Below are 17,549 nucleotides of genomic sequence, written 5' to 3' on the forward strand. Positions count from 1 at the left end.
CCCTGTCAGAATCAAGTAGGCGAGATTGAGGTGAGAGACTGGGGGCAACCGAGAGGGACGCTGCGAACGGTGTCACCGAAGCGGGTCTCAGAGAAGAGCGGGCGCAGAGGGACACGGTGGGGGACCCCACACCTCCCTCGCCGGTCCCGCCGCCGCCGCCCAGCCACCCCGCAAGCCCTCGGCAGAGCAAGTGAAGACGATCTCGGCTCTTTCCGGCGCCGCTCGCGCCTTTCCGGCGTCGGCGAGGGCGGCCGAGGGGCGTTCCGCCGTGCGCGGTGACGCCAGGCGCAGGCCCCGCCCCGGGCCCGCCCCCATGGTCTCTGGAAAAGAGAAGAGAAAAAAAAACTTTTTTTTTTAATTGAGGAATCAACAGCCGCCATCTTGTCGCGGAGCCGGAGCGCGGCGGGAGCGGAGCGGGGCCGGGCCGGGCCGGGCCGAGGCAGCGGGGCCACCCGCCGGGACACGGGCAACGGCGCGGGAGCGCCGCCGACGCGCAGAGGGGCTCGAGGCAGCGGGGCAGAGCCGGGCCGGAGCCAACCGACCGCCGCCGCCGGGACCGGGAGCTGCGGCCGCCGCCGCGCCGCGCTCATTGTTTTGGGGCGTTTTTTGGCTCTTTTCGTTTTTTTCCGCTTTTTTGTGATTTTTTTGGATTTTTTAATTTTTTAATTTTTTTTTCCCCCTCCCTTCCTCCTCTGCCCTCCCTCCCCCCTACCTCCCCTCCCCTACCTCGGCCGCGGTTGGGCGGCGGGCGGGGGCCGGGGCGATCCCCCCGGCGCGGAGGGGAGGGGACGGGGCGAGGCGAAGGGGAGCCCGGTGGCGACGTTGTTGGGGTGGGGGGGCCCCGCTGTGCTCCCCCGGTGACTGACTGAGCCGCCATCCGGGCACCTCCGCGGCGGCGGCGGCTGCGGCCGGGCGGGGGAAAGAGGCCGGGAGGAGCGAGGCCGGCAGGGAGGGGGCGCTGGGCTCTTCCCCACCCCGCCCCGAACCCTCCTCCCCTGCGGCCTGCTGCGGCGGCGGCGGCGGCCCGGCCCGGGTATGGGGGAACGGGGGCCGCCGCCGGTCGGGCACTGAGCGGCGCTGTTGCTCGGCGGTGGGTTCCCCTTCGGAGGAACGGGGAGAGAAAGCTTCACCCCCCTCAGGCTCACCCCTTCGTTAACGATTACCGGCTCGGCGGCCTCTCCTCGGACGGCCCAGCCGGCTACCATGGCGGAGAACTTACTCGACGGGCCGCCCAACCCCAAGCGAGCCAAGCTCAACTCGCCGGGCTTCTCCGCCAGCGATAGCACAGGTAAGGCCTGCGGGGCGGTGCGGGGGCGGGCGGGCCTCAACGGCGGATCCCCCCCTTACTCCGTTTCACCTCCTTCGGCGGGGCGGCCGGCCCCCCCCCGGCGTGGTGGTGGGGGAACCGCCCGCCCCGCCTCGGTTCCCGGCGGGGGTGGGAACCGGCCTGGCGAGCTGCCGGGCAGGAGGGGAAGGATCTCTCCCGAAGTGGTTGGGCCTCCTTCAATCGAAGTTACCGGGAGGGACCCGTACGCCAAGTACCGTCCCGGCTATAAATAGCGGTTAGAAAAGACGAGTAGGGCCGAGTTGAAATTTTTTTCCTCCATCATCCACCACCAGTTCGTTTTAATGGGGAAGGGGTGAAGGGATCCGCCTCGGTTTCGATGCTGGGGGTGTCCAGGTGAGTGGGGTACGGGTGAGGAAAGGGAAAACCCCAGCCAGCAGAAGCACTGACACTCTGCTTCTGCAAGGGGTGGTCAGGATTTCTGTCTCTGCTCTTTAAAACCCCCAGATCGCCCACGACTGAAGCCCTACGCAGGCAGTCTGTGTGTGACAAGCTACGGAATACAAACTCCCTAATAGCTCGTTAATATTTTGCCTTTTTTTTTTTTTTTTATCTCTCTACGTGCATCCTTGATTTAAGGTGCATGACTCCAACTGTTCTAAGCGTTTCGCCTTAAAATCTCAACGATTTGCAGAGAATGATTGAAGTTGTGGGGTCGCTTGGTGTGATACAATGCCCAGCAAGCTGGCAGTCACTGTGACTTGTCTGTATGTCGTATAGGCTCTTCGGTGTGCTTTTCTTTCTGCTCTTAATGGGTTTGTGGATCATAAAACACATCGAAGTCTCTCATTTCCAGCAAGCGCGTGCCCATCGTAAATACGCACGTGTGTGCACAGGACCATGTGTGCGGGCACTGACGTCTTCCAGTGTTCCAACTGTTCCAATCTCTGAAGCAGTGGTTTTGTAGGAATACACAGTGGCGTTGGACTCGAGTTTCTGTTTTCAGAGATTAATGAATCTTGTGGAAGGGCCAGTGATAAGTTAATCGTGTTATGCCTGCTGTGTTTTTATAGACTGAAAAAATAGTGCTATAATTGAGCTGATAAATTCTGTGGTTTTTTTTTTTTTTCGGCTCGCTTGATCTGCGTTTGGCAATAGCTTAGAGATGCTTCAGTCCTTTTGGGTTGTCTGTTTGTTCGGGTTTTTTGTGGGATCTTTTTCTTCTCGGCCTACAAATAAATGAAACAAGCCAAAAAGAAATGGTATTGAGAGTAAGAATTGTCAGAAAATACCTAGGTGAGGTCTTGTGATTGAACTACTTTAATCCCTTTTGTGGAAGTGACAGAATATCGGGGAAGGCTGATAGGCAAGTTGCTACAGAAGGCATGGCAGTAAGTCGGGAAAAGCACAGCTTTTCTGTAATTCTTCACTGAGACATTTCAGACTCGACCAGTAGCCAGTGAGAGGTGTTTGAAGTGGTGTCTTTTTTTGTGTTTTTTTTTCCCTTTCTTTTTTGAAGTTCACTTGGTCTATTCTGGAATGCTTCAGTCATAATTACGTCCTGTTCAGCAAGTTCTAATGCGTCTGGGTGAGCTCTGTGCTGCACTAGATAAGTAAACTCCAGCATCTGCATAAAGTTCTGTTCTGCGGAGGGGCCTTTGGTCACCAGGGCAGGCAAACTCCAGGCTGTGTTTTGAACAAGTGTCTGTAGCGTTCTGTCATTAGCTTGGTGTCCCTTAGGCAAAAGTACCTCTCTGCTGGAGAGTGTAGTGTTTGTGCACTTAGAAGTGTTTTTTCCCCAAAAAATCTCTTTAGGTTTGTGGCTAGCAGCTTATGCTGCCTGTTGAAAGACTGATGAATGCTTTTCTGTGCACTGTAGCAGGGAGTACAAACAGTCTGAGCAGCGATCAGTCCTAAACCAGGCTGCTGCCTTGCACTGAGCCTTAAAAGTTGTGTTGCAACCTGGGAAGTTGCCTTTGCGACCAGAGGTGCTTGGGGAGATGGGTTTAGGGTTCGTGCCCTAAGCGAGCAGCAGGTTGTGCGTTAGTTAACTGAATTGTAATTGCAGTCGTAAACCCACGCTGTGCGATGCTGCAGCCTGCGTGACTGGGACACGCTTGGAAGACCTTGCGTTAGGCCGGCTTGTGCGGATCCGTTGCCGAGCAGTCAGCTTCCCAGCCTGACACCCCTCCTAACCGAGCGCAGCGGTGCGCTGCTGAGGGCTGTGGTGGCAGGCCTGAAGGCGCGGCAGAAAGCAACTGCTCGTCCTTGTTTATATTTTGCTTCTCACTTTGATGCGGTGATGTTAAGCAACTCCTTTTGTCAGGGTAAATTTTAGCTGCCTTTAATCTTTCTGATAAAAATAGCTCCTCAGCTTATCCGAGCAAAGTTTGTGCTGTTAAAATTGGTCTACTTACATTCTGAAAAGATGACCTTTCCTGTTAAACTCTGGTGGCTAAATCAAACTTGTGGTCTCGGAGAAGGGAGCAAAGATGAAAGCATAACAGAAACGTGTGCTGTGACCGTCGTTCAGTTGCACATTAGCCCCATTTTGTGGTTGCCCCGTTGCTTTTTATATGAATAAAGAGGGTTAAGGCTCATGGCTGTTAACTTAGCTTGCCATTGCTAAGCGGTATTGAGCAAACTGATTCCTACACTGAAATGTCCATGGGAAAGATTGTTCCTTGTCTAACCAGGTAGGAGTAGTGCTTTTGTCTAATTACCACTTTATTACGTACATGGTATTTTTCATACCCAAGCATTTGCCTGCTCTGAGTGCTACAGGGAGTTCTCATCGAGTGTGTTGCAGAATGAAGAAGGGACTCATCCAAAAAGTAGAATTACAGTAACATCAGTTATGGCAGCAGTTTATTTTAACACTGACTGTCATGATTTTTCAGTACATTGCTGGCATGAGTCCTTCAGCAGAATATAGAGTGAACGAGCAGCATTCTTGAGCCAGTCTTGGTCTGAACTCTGAGCACAGGCTGCGGAAAAACGTGCTTGAGCGCAGCAGCAGCAAAGAGGGTGTTCTTCCTGTGCCCCTTCACCCTGGGTCTGCAGGTAGCTTGGGGAGGCCTGTGTCTCATTGCAAGTAATGCCTCTGAACATATCTGTTATGCACCCTCCAGCCTTTTGCTGTTGTTAGTTCCAGAAATGACATGGTTTGGGCCAGAGCAGAGGATATGCTTAAGAATTGTGAGTTAATGAACTCCTATAGGAGGTGAAGTTGCAAAGATGAGGTGAGCAGCTCCAAAAGTCCGTTAGAACTGGCTTTTCACTTCACACTTCCCTTATGTGTGCGGGGTTTATGTTGGCTTTTTTTTCCTCCACGACTTCAGGTTGTAAACAGATGAAGCAGTGTGGCTGTTGCCGCAAAAGCTGCGGGCTGGTAGCTCACGTTCTCTCGACAGCCCAGCGTGTCAGCATTGCAGCGCCCGTATCTTAAAGCTGGGGAGAGCCTGGCCCTGTCACACGTGCCTGTGTACGTGCCGAGATAAGTAGATCCCTGGCTCACTCCCAGCCAGCTACAGAACTTTGCAGAAGGGAGTTTGTGCCTTTACAGAACCTGGTCTGATCTTACTCTGCCAGAAACCAGATACATGTTTCAGTGGGTTTAGTTGTAAAAGAGGTGGGCTCCCTTTAAAACAAATTAGCTAAGGAGACACTGGGGGCTTTCTGAGCTTATGTTTGCGTACTTAGGTAGCTGAGACTTCAAATGGAGTGACTTCTTTGTGATCTAAACCCAGATTTGGGTTGTGCAAATGAAAGCATCTGTGTGTTTCAGAAGGGTTTGTTCCTGCATAGCTGCAAAGTTCCATGGAAGCCAGCTTAATTGGGCTGCTCTTGTTTTACATGTGTGTCATTTGTGTGCTGCCACACTAAGAATTGCTTTTGCACACAGGATTTCTCTGTCTCTCCCTGGAATAAGAAAAAGGATAATTCCATTAAGTGAACAGACTTGGATTTCTAAGCAGATAATTAGGGAAAGAAGTGCTGCTTCTTAAACGCTGTCGGTGTAGGAGCTGCATGTAGTTGTAACTTCATGGGAGCATCTTTCGTTTTGTGGTACTCTGAAGGTAACTTGCTGGGATGAGGAAAACAGTGTGGTATTTCATGGCTATATTGTTTCCTAAGACTGACCATATATACATGTAATGAGGTGGTTGTGGGTGAGAGATGAGGTGGTCAGGTAAAAATGTTTACTTCAAACGCTTAAGTTTGATACAAGCTGAATATTCTTTTGCAGTTTAACTGAGCTGCATAACTTCACGCCTGCAGCTGTAATCTGGGACAGGAGATGTATAGCATTGGAAATAGTCTCAAATATGGAGAGTCTAGCACAGGTACCTCTTTCCAATTCATGAAACACTGCTGATAACAGATTATTTTGTATTTTGTCATTGTTTGAGGGTTTTATGGTGTTTTCCAAGGAGTTTGACTCCAACATCTGTGTGAGATGAAAAGTTGAGCTGATAACCTGCCAGCCTGGTTCTCTGTGACAGTCTGCAGTCCTAAAATTGTGCCTTTTGCTTTATTTGAAATTCCAGCTTGGAGTGATAATTATGTATGTACTTGGGACTTTATCAAATCGTTTCCTTCCTCCACTCCATGACTTAAAGTTAACTTGGTGAGTGCTGCCTTGTGCCGTGACACAGCTCCTGGAGAAGCCCTGCCAGCAGCAGGCAGAAATTAAGGCTGTGCTCAGGGAGGGTGGGGGGTCAGTCTTTGTTGGACCCCAGAGATCTCTTGATAGCTTGTGAAATGATTCCCAGTTTTCTGCTGCAGATTACTCACTTTCTGTTCTGGCTGAACATTCTTCGGAGTCACACTCCGGTGCCATTAATTATTTCTGCAGCAACACTCTGCGTTTTGCTGTTACATCTGCAACTTCACGTTGAAAAAATCCACCTCTTCTTGGTGTTTATTTGTATTAAAGAATTTACTCTGTTGTTACCTGCTAATAGAGAGTAACATGAACGGAAATCTCACTCTGTTAGCAGAATACCACAGGTTAATGTGAAATTGAGGTAGAAGAATGGTAGTTGAACAGGATTTGAGAAATTCTGGGGTTTGTTCTTTTACAATGAAAAAACATGTGGGATAGCTTAGAAATCTGACACTTCCACCCTAATTTGGTTTACACTTTCAAGAATTTTTGCTTTGTAAATCTTCCTTTTAACATATGTTATGTTTTCCATCTGTCTTCTCAGATATCTAAGATGCAGAGAGAACCTACATCTTTTTATTTGGAAAACTCTAATAGAGATGTCTCAACAAATACTATCAAGTATTGTGCAGAATCATAGTGTGAATCAAAAGAAAACTGAAACTTCTATTGTCACTGGTAATTTCAATCATAACTCAGAGTCAAAATCTCTTAATGTGCACTTTTCAAAAGCTTCCCTTCATCTTGCCCTTCTTACTCACCACCATGGAGAAACGAGGATCTTACTTGCAACATTAGATGCATGCAGTACCTTTGATTTGCAGTAACTTTGTGTGTGCCTGTTTATATTTTTATTGATACATATATGGGCCTGTAAAAGAACCTCCTACTTCGTCTTTAATGCTGTGGGAACCTCCTGGAGAAGAGTGATGTGTCAAAATGAGTTGCTCTTCTCTGGGTGATGTACTTCCCAATCTCACAGGTAGATGTTACTTCATTGTTGCGACACCTCTGAGGCAGCTGTTTTCTGTTGCCCAGTGAGAAGAAAAATGCAGTATGAGATTCCAACCTGTCTGTGTGTGTCACACCTGAAGAGCAAGAGCTTCTCTCCCTCTCTGCCCAACCTCACCGCTGCTGGTGCTTTCATAGCAGGGTTTGATAGTGGATGTTGTTGATGACATAACTTCTGTGTCATCGCCTGTGTAGTTTCATCTAATGGAGCAAAGAAATGTGGAAATTACCAAGAGGCTTGAATTCAGTAAGTGCTGAATGTAAATCTGTTTCATAGTAGCTGTGAAGATTTTTTCCTTAGGTTCATAAACTCCTTTAAGGAAAGTATTAATGAGAGTGATTCAGAATCAGAACAGCCTTGTCTCACTGAAATCAGTAAAGTGAAATAGATTTGTGAAGGCATTGGGTTGGTGGTGTTTTTGTTTTTGTTTTTTTTTTTTACTTCAGTCAGTTCTGACTGAAAGCTTTTTTTAAAGAGATATATAAAAAAAATCATTAGTTCTAAGCATGTCTGCTGCTGTTTCCGTATTCACGTTTGCTTTATTTTATGTTGTATGTCCTTGCAGAACTGAACTTGAGTTGCCAAGCAAATGACTCTTCACTTAAAATGTGGTATCAGAAATAGGTAGAAAAAAGTTGCTTTAAAATGAAGGGAACCAACGTGCTTTTTGTAGCTATTATACAGCATAAAAGAGACACAAAACTTGCCTGTTTCCTAGTAATCTTGCGTAACACTTCTTTTTCTTTGTTTCATAATATTATTTCAAGTACATATTAATCATTGCTATTTTAGTCTTCACAGAATAGGCCTGTTCTGTGGTGCTGTCACAAAAGGCACGTAATGGTGGAGGGTTTTCAGAGGACTTGCGTAGCAGAAGGGAGTGTTGGGAGCAGCCTGAGTGAGGAAGAGATACTGAATGTATCCATGATGCTGTCAAGTCTTCACGGGGAGGATGAAGGACTGAACGAATCTGAAACACTTTGCATTGACCTGTGTGCTCAATAAGTCTGTGGTCAGGGAGCGTCACAGTTAGTTTGTCAAAATAATTCATGTCTTTGTGTGTGATCTGCTGATTTTTTCCACAGAGGTACGGTGAGGGTAGCGCAGCCTTCACGTGAAGCAGTGGATGTGTCAGATGTGAGATAACTGAAGGCATTCCCATGCCAGCACTCTGTTTTGATTCAGGCTGTGTGCTTCGTAGAATTGTTTTGGTTGGAAAAGCCCTGTATGATCATCCATTCCAACCGCTGACCTAACGCCACTGTGACCATTAAACTGTGTCCCCAAGTGCCATGGCCACACGTTTTTTTGAACACCTGCAGGAATGGTGACTCCACCACCTCCCTGGGCAGCCTATTCTAATGCCTGACCACTCTTGCGGGAAAGAAATTTTCCTAATACCAGCCTAAACCTCTCCCTGGCACAGTCTGAGGCCATTTCCTCTCATTCTTGATACTAGGGAGAAGAGACCAACCCCCACCTCACTCCAGCCTCCTCTCAGGGAATTACAGAGTTATGAGGTCTCCCCTCAGCCTCCTCCAGACTCAGCAATCCCAGTTCCTTCAACCACCCTTCACAACACCTGCTCTCCTGACCCTTGACTAGCTTTGTTGCCCTTCTCTGGACATGCTTCAGCACCTCAGTGTTGTTCTAGGAGTGGTGGGCCCAAAACTGAACCCAGAACTCAAAGTGCATTCTCACCAGTGCCCATTACAGGGGGACAATCCCTGCCCTAGTACTGCTCACCACACTATTGCTGGTTCAGGCCAGGAGGATGTTGGCCTTCTTGGCTACCTGAGCACACTGCTAGCTCCTATTCAGCCACTGTCAACCAGCACCTCTTTGCTGTCTTGAGCAAGTGCCCTCTGTTCATTACTGAATTCCCAGATGATTCCTCTGTAAAGGGTGATCCAGAACTTAAATGCTTGTTCAACTGTTAAAATAGGGCAATAGAGATGGGGGGAGGGGGTGTTTGTGACAGGATGAGAAGGCAATCTTGCTTCTGTTAATGGGCTCCAAGAACCCTAAAATACTTACTCTTGATCAGGATGCTGTTGTGAATGAGAAGCTGACATGAGCGGTGTGGTGCTCTCCCAGTCTGGAGCAGACTGCTGGATTCCTCTTCCTCCTGCCCAGTTTTCTGCTCTCACAGCAAGGACAGTCACTGAAGCCCTTTGGTCAGTGTGTGTAGCCCAATTGCCACATGCAGTGTGACAGTAGTTGTGCAGTGTGACAGCAGTCATGTCCATGTCATTTGTAGGGCTGGGTAGGATTTAAAGTTAACAGACACACCAATGGTGTCAAAACAGCAAAGGTGCCTTGGAAAACAGCAGTTGACAGGAAGAATGGCTGTGGAGAGGCTCTGCAGGACTAGAAGAGAGCAAAGTCAATCCAACATTTGCCATCCCATGCTTTCACAGGCCGGAGAGAGAACTCTTGTTGGGTTGCTTCTGCCACACGTTTTGGGGGTTATTTTGGATTTATTTCCCTCTGTCATATTGAAAGAGCTAAGAGACTGCTGCTTATGAGTGCATTTTTCAGTTTGTTTCTATCTATTAACTTTGGTACCAACTGCTTTTAATGTGGTCTTATATTGCTTTGTTTTTAATAGTGGAACGTTCAAGTAATCTGTGATTTATGAATTATTATTTTTTAGTGGAAGGGTAGATCAGAAAACAGGGATTATTCCATAAAGAAGCTGGTATCCTAGGATTTTCTGGACTTGGAACATTATGAGCACAGCAAAAAGATGGCAGAGACAGTTTGGATAAGTACGGTAGGGAGAAACTTGGGGTTTTGATGTTGTGATAAACAACATGCAAGTGGAAGGAGAGGCTAGAAACTAAACTTGATGTAATCAAGAAAGGGTCTGAGTTTAGACCATTCTCTTTTCTGGGAGGAGAGAAATAAGCCAGGGGAAGAACTGTTTATCTTTCCTGTGTCTGGTAGTTGAGGTTAACCTACGCTGTCGCTGTGGTACAGGGGGTACAGATATATGCATTTTCCCCATCCTAACTTGCATATCTGGTCTTTGGGCTGGTGTCTGCAGCAGTTTCAAAACTACATCAACAATAATAGGAGTATTGCAGCAGAGTTTAGAAGAGAACAGATTCTTTTTCATTAGCTTAGTTACTAATGTCTTAAAAAATGAATTGGGGAAGATTTTAGGAGCTTGAAGCTACTTTAACTAGATTCTAAGCTGATAGTGTCCCATTTAGTTATTGGGATATGGAAAATGGATCTGGTTTAACTGATTTTAGGAACTGTTGTCACTGCTTAGTTACACATCTGTGCCGTTAGTAGTGTTCGTCTCACAGAGAATCATGCTTTGCCAGAAGACAGGCTGCAAAGGAAGTGGTAAAACTAATGCTCCTCCTCAGTCCCTGTATCTCTAAAATCCCAGCCGTAGGAGAGCAATAGAAGACAAGTGTTACACCTGTTTCACGGAAAAGCTAAAAGGACAATACAGGCAGCCACAAACATGTCAGCCTCACTTCCATCACTGGGAAGATCATGGGGGAGCTGGAGGAAATTTAGTGAAGGGCTACCAAGGAGCTGCAGCACTTGCCCTTTGAGAAGAGGCTGAGGGGCTAGGCTACAGACCTCCTGATGTCCCTTCCAACCTGAGTGTCAGTCCTTGAGCAAGAGAGCACTGAGAATTATTTCAGTGAGTTTCATAGAGGCAAGTCTCTAAAATGCCTGAAGGTCAGGCTCCTTTCTGAGTATCAATATATTTGATTTTGACCAGTCCCCTGACTTAGGAAAAACCAAAACAGAATGCTTCTTTCTCATTCCAAATGCAAATGGTTCAAAAGATCAGACAGAAAGAAATGTATTAAATAACCAAATCTCTTATTATGCAATCCATAACTCATTGGGACTCATCCAGATGCCAGCACTTGGATCTCTCGTTGCCTCCTTGCTTCCCTGAACCCAGCCATTAGGGTCTTCTCGGCCCAGCCAGGTCCCTCATGTTTGTCATTCTCAACTTGGTTGTTAATCGTGTTCTGAAAATCAGATGCTCTTCTTCTGGAAGTCAAGGTCAGATGCATATCACTTTGCAGCCTCTCTCCTTAAAACATTAAAGTTTATATACTGGAAATGTTATTTTTTTCTATGAATGTATTGTTTAGTTGCTCTAAAATGTTAAATATGCTAATTGTCTTTTATGAAACAATAAATTATGGAATCCTCAGAGCGGGGAAGGAGGTTGGGGTTGATGTTGTAATTGCTGGCTGCACCACAGAGCATGGCTGTTGAGTTACCTGCCATCGAATTCTAGGGCATGAATGGAGCTCTGAACTGGTGAGGCTTTGTCTGCTGGGGTCTGGCATGATTGAAAGAAGCTTTACGAAACAAAATTGGGCTCACTGAAATGTAACAGCTATGTTGGCATGGAAGAAAGGCCCAGTGAAAATGCTGCTTGTGTGCTGGGAATGCAGTGTGACTTCAGTGGCTGCTCCATGGATGGGCAGGCAGAGTTCGTGATGGGAGAACTCCCAATCACGTTTACAATGGGGGTTATGCTGTAAAAAATGAAACTGAATTTGATAGTTCTCTTCCTGCTTGCTGTTTGAGATAATATATCACGTAAAGAAATTCCTTAGAGTGTTGTTCACCTCTCCAGACTGAACTAAAGGAAAAGAAAATGATGACATTGAACCGAAGTTAATTGATGGAGTATGTATGTTAAGAAAGAGTCTCCTGATAACAGTTGCACGTAGTCATACAGATGACAATGTTCTGCCTTGAGAAGGCAGCAGGTTTGTTTTTTTTTTTTTCTTCTAAGAAGCCTTGGAAGGGAACAGAACATCTTTTTTTATTCTAGTTGCTGAAAGTGTTGTCCAGGAAGGCAAAAAACTGTGACATTTAAGCTCATAAAACTGAAATTAGGAGAGAGTATGTCTCAAGTGTGGTTATCTTCAATGTGTGAAAGTAGCTGCTCAAAGAACTCAAAATTCTCAGACTGGAACAGGAGCCCTTAGGAAAGAGTGGGGGTGTTGTAGCTGCCTAGAGCTTTTCCATCCCTTCTGAAAGCCATCACCTCTCTCTGAGGTTTGACTCTCTGTGAGGAGGATGTTTGGGTTTATGTAACAGGGGTAGCGAAAGGGGTGAGGTTTAGGATTGGGAGTTCTGTGTTGAGAGATGAGATGCTACAAGGTGGGTCTCTGCAGCCTTAGTCAGCTCTGCTGTTTCCTGAGTGCTGAAGTTGGACGTATGTGCCCCATGAGTTAAGGGAGTCCATCCTCCCTTAAAATAAAGACCAAGCAGGTACAAATCTCCCTAAGGAGTGGAACTGCTCAGTGTAGGGGATTTTTTTGAGTGTTGCTTTGGATAATAGGATGTAAGGGCAGAGGCATCTCTCCCATTTTTAGACTGCTGATAGCTACTGCTGACTTTGAGAAATAGTTGAAGGGTTGAGAATGGGATCCGTGATGCTCTTCTCATGAGGATGGAAAAGCAACTGAGGTTGCTTTTCACTTTGCTACCAGTAGGAACGGGCCACATTCTTCTTATGGCAGGTTTTTATGTGTATAAAATACTTATTTTATAACTGCCAAGGCAATCTCTTATCTTTATGGATTTGTTTCAGACATGCTCAAGTAGACTTTTGTTTTCTGTTATATTTTATAACTGCTGTAAAATATGCCTTGTGTTGATGTTTTTAACGTACACAACCGATTAAAATATGAAAGCAGGAAGATTAATCATCACCTGAAAGCTTGAAAATGTACTGAATTTTACTGTTTACCTGCTTTTTATTTTCCTGCTGTGGCAGAGCTGTAAACTTTCCATGCCTAACCTTAATGTATAGCCTTCTTACAGGAGCTAAAGAGTGGTAGATTGTTTTAGGATTTAAGAGGCAGTATTCCCAAATGCTTTCTTCACTCTTTTCCTAAACTGCAACAACATTGCCAATCCTTGGCTCTGGCAAGCTTGTTCAGAGTCCAGCCAGCCAAACAAAAAAAATGAGCACTTATACTCCAGCATCCCATTTTGAAACACAACTGGCCAAAGCTGCTCTTCTCTTTTTTTTTTTAAGCTGCAGCAGCATCTTCCCCCTTCACGTTTTGTCACTTCTCCTCTGCCCCTGTGTCTGCATTCATCTTTCATTCGTGAAATGTGAACAATTTTGTGCAGAAGCCTGGAAAAAAACCCAGTTTCCTGGGATTTACAGAAGTTGTCTGAACAAGTGCTGCAAACTGTGGACTTCCAAGTGAGCCAGGATGGTTGTGCTCTGGGCTGCATCTGCCCTCTGTGTGTGGGGACAGGGGCCACACTGCCAGGACACCAGGACCTGCTACTGGCCCCTGGATGAGCGGGGCTTGGTGCTGGGCCATGGGGTTTTCATTAGAGCAGAGTTAGAGATAGATAGGAGGTGAAAAATAGCGTGGTCTTGGGGGAAGGAAAGGACTACTGGGATATGTAGGTAGAGACACAAATTGCAGCACAGTGAGGGTTGAGTAATTGTGTGGGAAAGAGGAGGAGAGATAAAGCCTTTGCTGGAAGGGGTGTAGTTGAAGGTGCACCAGGAATTTCTGTGAAAAATAAGCTGAAAAAGTGAACAACTGAAGGGAAAGGCAGCAAGGAAGAGAGAAATTGAAAATACATTGATGAACATAGCTAATGGAAATGTTAGTTTGTTACTTCCCTGCTTGAAGGGAAACAGGAGGTCCGTTCCTAAGCTGTTTTGTCATGCAAGCCTGAAAGGGTTCTTCAGAGCTTACTGACTTCAGCAGGTAATGATGCAAGTTGCAGGCCCCTAAAAGATACACTGCTGTGAGCACCTCAAACCAGACAGAATTTAGCACTGCTGTGACTGTTTCTGGTCACCATGACACATGTGAAGAATGTTCCTTTTTCTTCAGTTAGGTTGAATTGAAAAGTGGAACACTGATGAGATGCATTGTATTTAAATGTGCTGAGATGTGTTGGCAATAGCTTTGTGATACAGGTTACATGGTGTTTGGAGTTGTCTCTGGTCAATGTACTTAGTGTGGTCCAGGTTGTCACCTGCTGAATGATCTTATACCACTCCTGCAACCCAAGTCTTGCATCAGGATAAAGTGTGAATTAAACTTTTAAACAATGAAGCATTTGGGATGCCCCTCTTTAGAAAAGGCCTTCTCTTTGCTCTGAGCTGGAAACTACTTGGTTTGTTGCTCATTGTGAAGGACTAGGATTTCTCACGGGGCTGGCTTTGAGGGAGGCAAAAAAGGGCTTTTCAATGTTTTTGATCTGTTAAAGTAAGAAGTGGTTGGTTTTGAAAAGTTTTCTGATGTGCTGCATGTTTGAAAAGCTGCTCTGGTGAATTGAGGCTGGTCTTACTTTTTAGTTAATATCACTGTGTGCACTTGTCTTTGTCTTCAGTCTTATCTCTGACCTTGTCTTCAAATAAATACCATATTTTCACATGGCATAAGCAATATACAGTTAGGTAACTTTCTGGTTTTATTTGCATACCAAAATGACATTGTTACACAGATGCTGTTTATGCTGTGCAATAAATGTTTTAGTGAACCTGAGTTGTTCCTTTGTAGAAAACAAAACAAAACTCTGTATTACCCCACCACCTTTTACCAGTCTGGATGTTCCAATGAGGCAGAGTAGTTCTGTCAAGTGGCTTAATGAAGATTTGATTGATTTATTTTGCTCATCTGGAGAGTGTGTGGATTACCTCTGTCAATATTGGGCATGATAAATGAGGACTGGGCACTTAAAGAGCAATTTGAATTATTTGAGCTGTTCAGGGATCAAGAAATTACTTGATTCAGGAGGCATTATGAGGAGAAAATGCATAGTGCCTTTTGGGATCTTCCAAAGCAGTGGATCATGGTACAAATCAATGACTAGAAACTGATACTGAATGTGTCTGTGTGAGACTGGGGTCAAACTACTGAAGTAGTTGTTGCCTTTGATCAAGCTTCTAAGCCTAGCTGGAAAATGTTCATTGCAAACATAAATTACAAGGTTGGGCTAGGATTGCTGGGTGAAGTGCAGCACCTTGGGATTACATAGGAGGTCGGAGAAGGTGAAGTAATCTCTCTTTCGGGAGAGTAAATCAGCATGAAAAGATCTCTTGATATTTCATCTGCCTTTTAGCCAAAACAAGATAAATCGGGGAGTTGAGTTAGATCACTGTATTCCTACCACCTTATCTTGTTAATCTTGGTACAATGTTTTAGCAAAAGTCTTGCTAAAAAACTACTTGGCCAATGCTGTGCCTTGCATAGTTGTGTGCAGTGTGTGCAAAAGGACTCTTTGAAAGGCTCTGGAGTTCGTGTCATGGGGAGTCTCACTCTCTTGCTGACAGTATTGAGTGTTGGGTAAAGGTGTGCCTCAGTGCATGCCATTGTCTGAGACAAAGCTGTGTAGGTGAATATTGCAGTTACTTTTTTGTCATGTTTTTTTTCACCTGTGTTTCTGTTTTAACTTGTAGATTTTGGATCTTTGTTTGACTTGGAAAATGATCTTCCTGATGAGCTGATCCCCAATGGCGAGTTGGGCCTTTTAAACAGCAGTGGGAACCTTGTTCCAGATGCAGCTTCCAAACACAAACAACTTTCTGAACTTCTGAGGGGAGGCAGCGGCTCTTCCTTAAACCCAGGCATTGGAAATGTGAACTCCAACAGCCCGGTGCAGCAGGCAGTCGGTGGGCAAGTCCAAGGGCAGCCGAACAGTGCGAACATCGCTAATCTGGGTGCTATGGGTAAGAGCCCGTTAAACCAGGGAGACTCTTCTGCTCCAGGCCTGGCAAAGCAGGCAGCCAGCACCTCTGGACCTACCACACCTGCATCACAAACTCTGAACTCTCAAGCACAAAAGCAAGTGGGGATGGTGACAAGCAGCCCTGCAACATCGCAGACTGGACCTGGGATATGTATGAATGCTAATTTCAGTCAGACACACCAGAGCCTTCTCAACAGTAATTCTGGTCACAGTTTAATGAACCAGCCTCAGCAAGGACAAGGGCAGGTAATGAATGGATCTCTTGGGGCAGCTGGAAGAGGAAGGGGAGCAGGAATGCAATACTCTGCCCCTGCCATGCAGGGGAATGCAGGCAGTGTACTGGCAGAGACTTTAACCCAAGTATCTCCACAGATGGCTGGTCACACCGGACTGAACACAGCACAGACAGGAGCAATGACTAAAGTATGTACATATTGTTTCATGTATTCCATTTATTCCACTCATTTTTTCTCCATACAGGTCTTCAGAAAATGTAGTAGATTCTTTTCTGGATTAGAGCTGAAAAATGTGTTTTCTTGAGTCTGTAGTCACATGTGTAGCCAGTGGTGGTATCGTGAAAGCATGATAGTGGAACAGTATTTCTCATGTAATCATAAATGAAAACGCTTGTTGAAAAACACATCTTTGAAGTTGGAAGTTGGATGGTACTTTAGCAGGGTGAAGTAGAAAAGAGTGGTATCATCCTGCACTAGTTCTGTGCAGGGTCTCAGTTTAGCTGCTAGACAACATCTAAAGCAAGATGAAAACTTTTAGAGAAGTATTTGTAGATTGAAGGGAGAGGTGTAGCAATTGGCCTTCTTGTCAAAGACTACTGTCAGCAGCTGTTAAGTGAAACAGAGTAACTGATCAAAACCATTAAATTTCACACAGATTGCCAAGCAGGTACAAACTCCATGAAAGGGAAAGGCAGTGTCTGGGCAAGAAGTCCAATTTGTTGACCACTGCAGATCAGGGCAGAGAATATATACACCTGGAAGTATCTGCCTGATGGTCTGGGGCACTGCTCTGGTCCCCACTTAATATGATCATTGCATTTTAGTTCTTAATTTTCCATGTGTGAGCTTAGAAAGGCGTTTTGCTGGATGCTGCTCCTGTCTGTCAGTTGAATAGCAGTGTGCCTCATTTCGTGTCTGTGTTGCTTTGGTACAGTTCCATCTTGAAATTATGTTCTGACGTGTAGAAGAAGATAATTTATCTCTGAATTTTTTATCTATTCATCCATCACTGGTTATTATCCTTGTAATTTATTAGCACGTAAATGAGAAGTCATTGATGTGTTAGGAATTGTGGAAAAAAATTGCATTGCCTGGCAGAAAAGTGTAGTGCTCTCTGAAGAAATGCTGACATCATTGTGGAGTACTGTGTGGTTAATGCTAATTTTTTGGTAATAAAGAGCATGAAAAGCATTTTGCCTAAAGTGAAGGGAGTCCCTTTGCTTTAGGAAGAGATGTTTGTGGTCTGAGTGAAGGTCGTAGCATGTGGAAGTGGATAGAGCTATCTCCAGCCTCTGATTTGGCTACATTTGTTGTGTGGACTGAGTTGATCTGCACAGAAGGAAAATCAGTGTATCTTAAATTTTTCTTCGACGTCTGTGGGAAGTAACACATTCTAGTTATCTGGCTGATCTCTGTAGACTCAAGGGTATCTCAGTTCTTAGAAGCAGATTTTTTCCTAGTCACTGTGCAGCTGTGGTGTAACTACTAATTTTTTTTAATTAGTTTTTAATTCTTTTTTTTTGTGAAGAAATACCCCAAAGTAAAGGGGCTTACTAAAGTCTTCAGCTGACAGAACTTGTAGGAACCTACTAGGGGAGGTTCTGTGATATCTTGATA

At 45.6% G+C, this 17,549-nt stretch overlaps 1 protein-coding gene across 2 annotated transcripts in view; it reads left to right on the forward strand.

The window, feature by feature from the left end:
- The first annotated feature begins 1,203 nt into the window (after nt 1-1,203).
- Nucleotides 1,204-17,549, forward strand: part of CREBBP (CREB binding protein) — a 99,870-nt gene continuing 83,524 nt past the window's right edge. For both annotated transcript variants that reach the window (XM_054391340.1, XM_054391341.1), the window contains exons 1-2: nt 1,204-1,288; nt 15,407-16,119. In XM_054391340.1, coding sequence (XP_054247315.1) covers nt 1,204-1,288; nt 15,407-16,119 — 798 coding nt within the window. The remainder of the gene's footprint in view (nt 1,289-15,406; nt 16,120-17,549) is intronic.

Source organism: Indicator indicator, chromosome 22 (genome assembly GCF_027791375.1).
Source record: "Indicator indicator isolate 239-I01 chromosome 22, UM_Iind_1.1, whole genome shotgun sequence".
NCBI lineage: Eukaryota > Metazoa > Chordata > Aves > Piciformes > Indicatoridae > Indicator > Indicator indicator.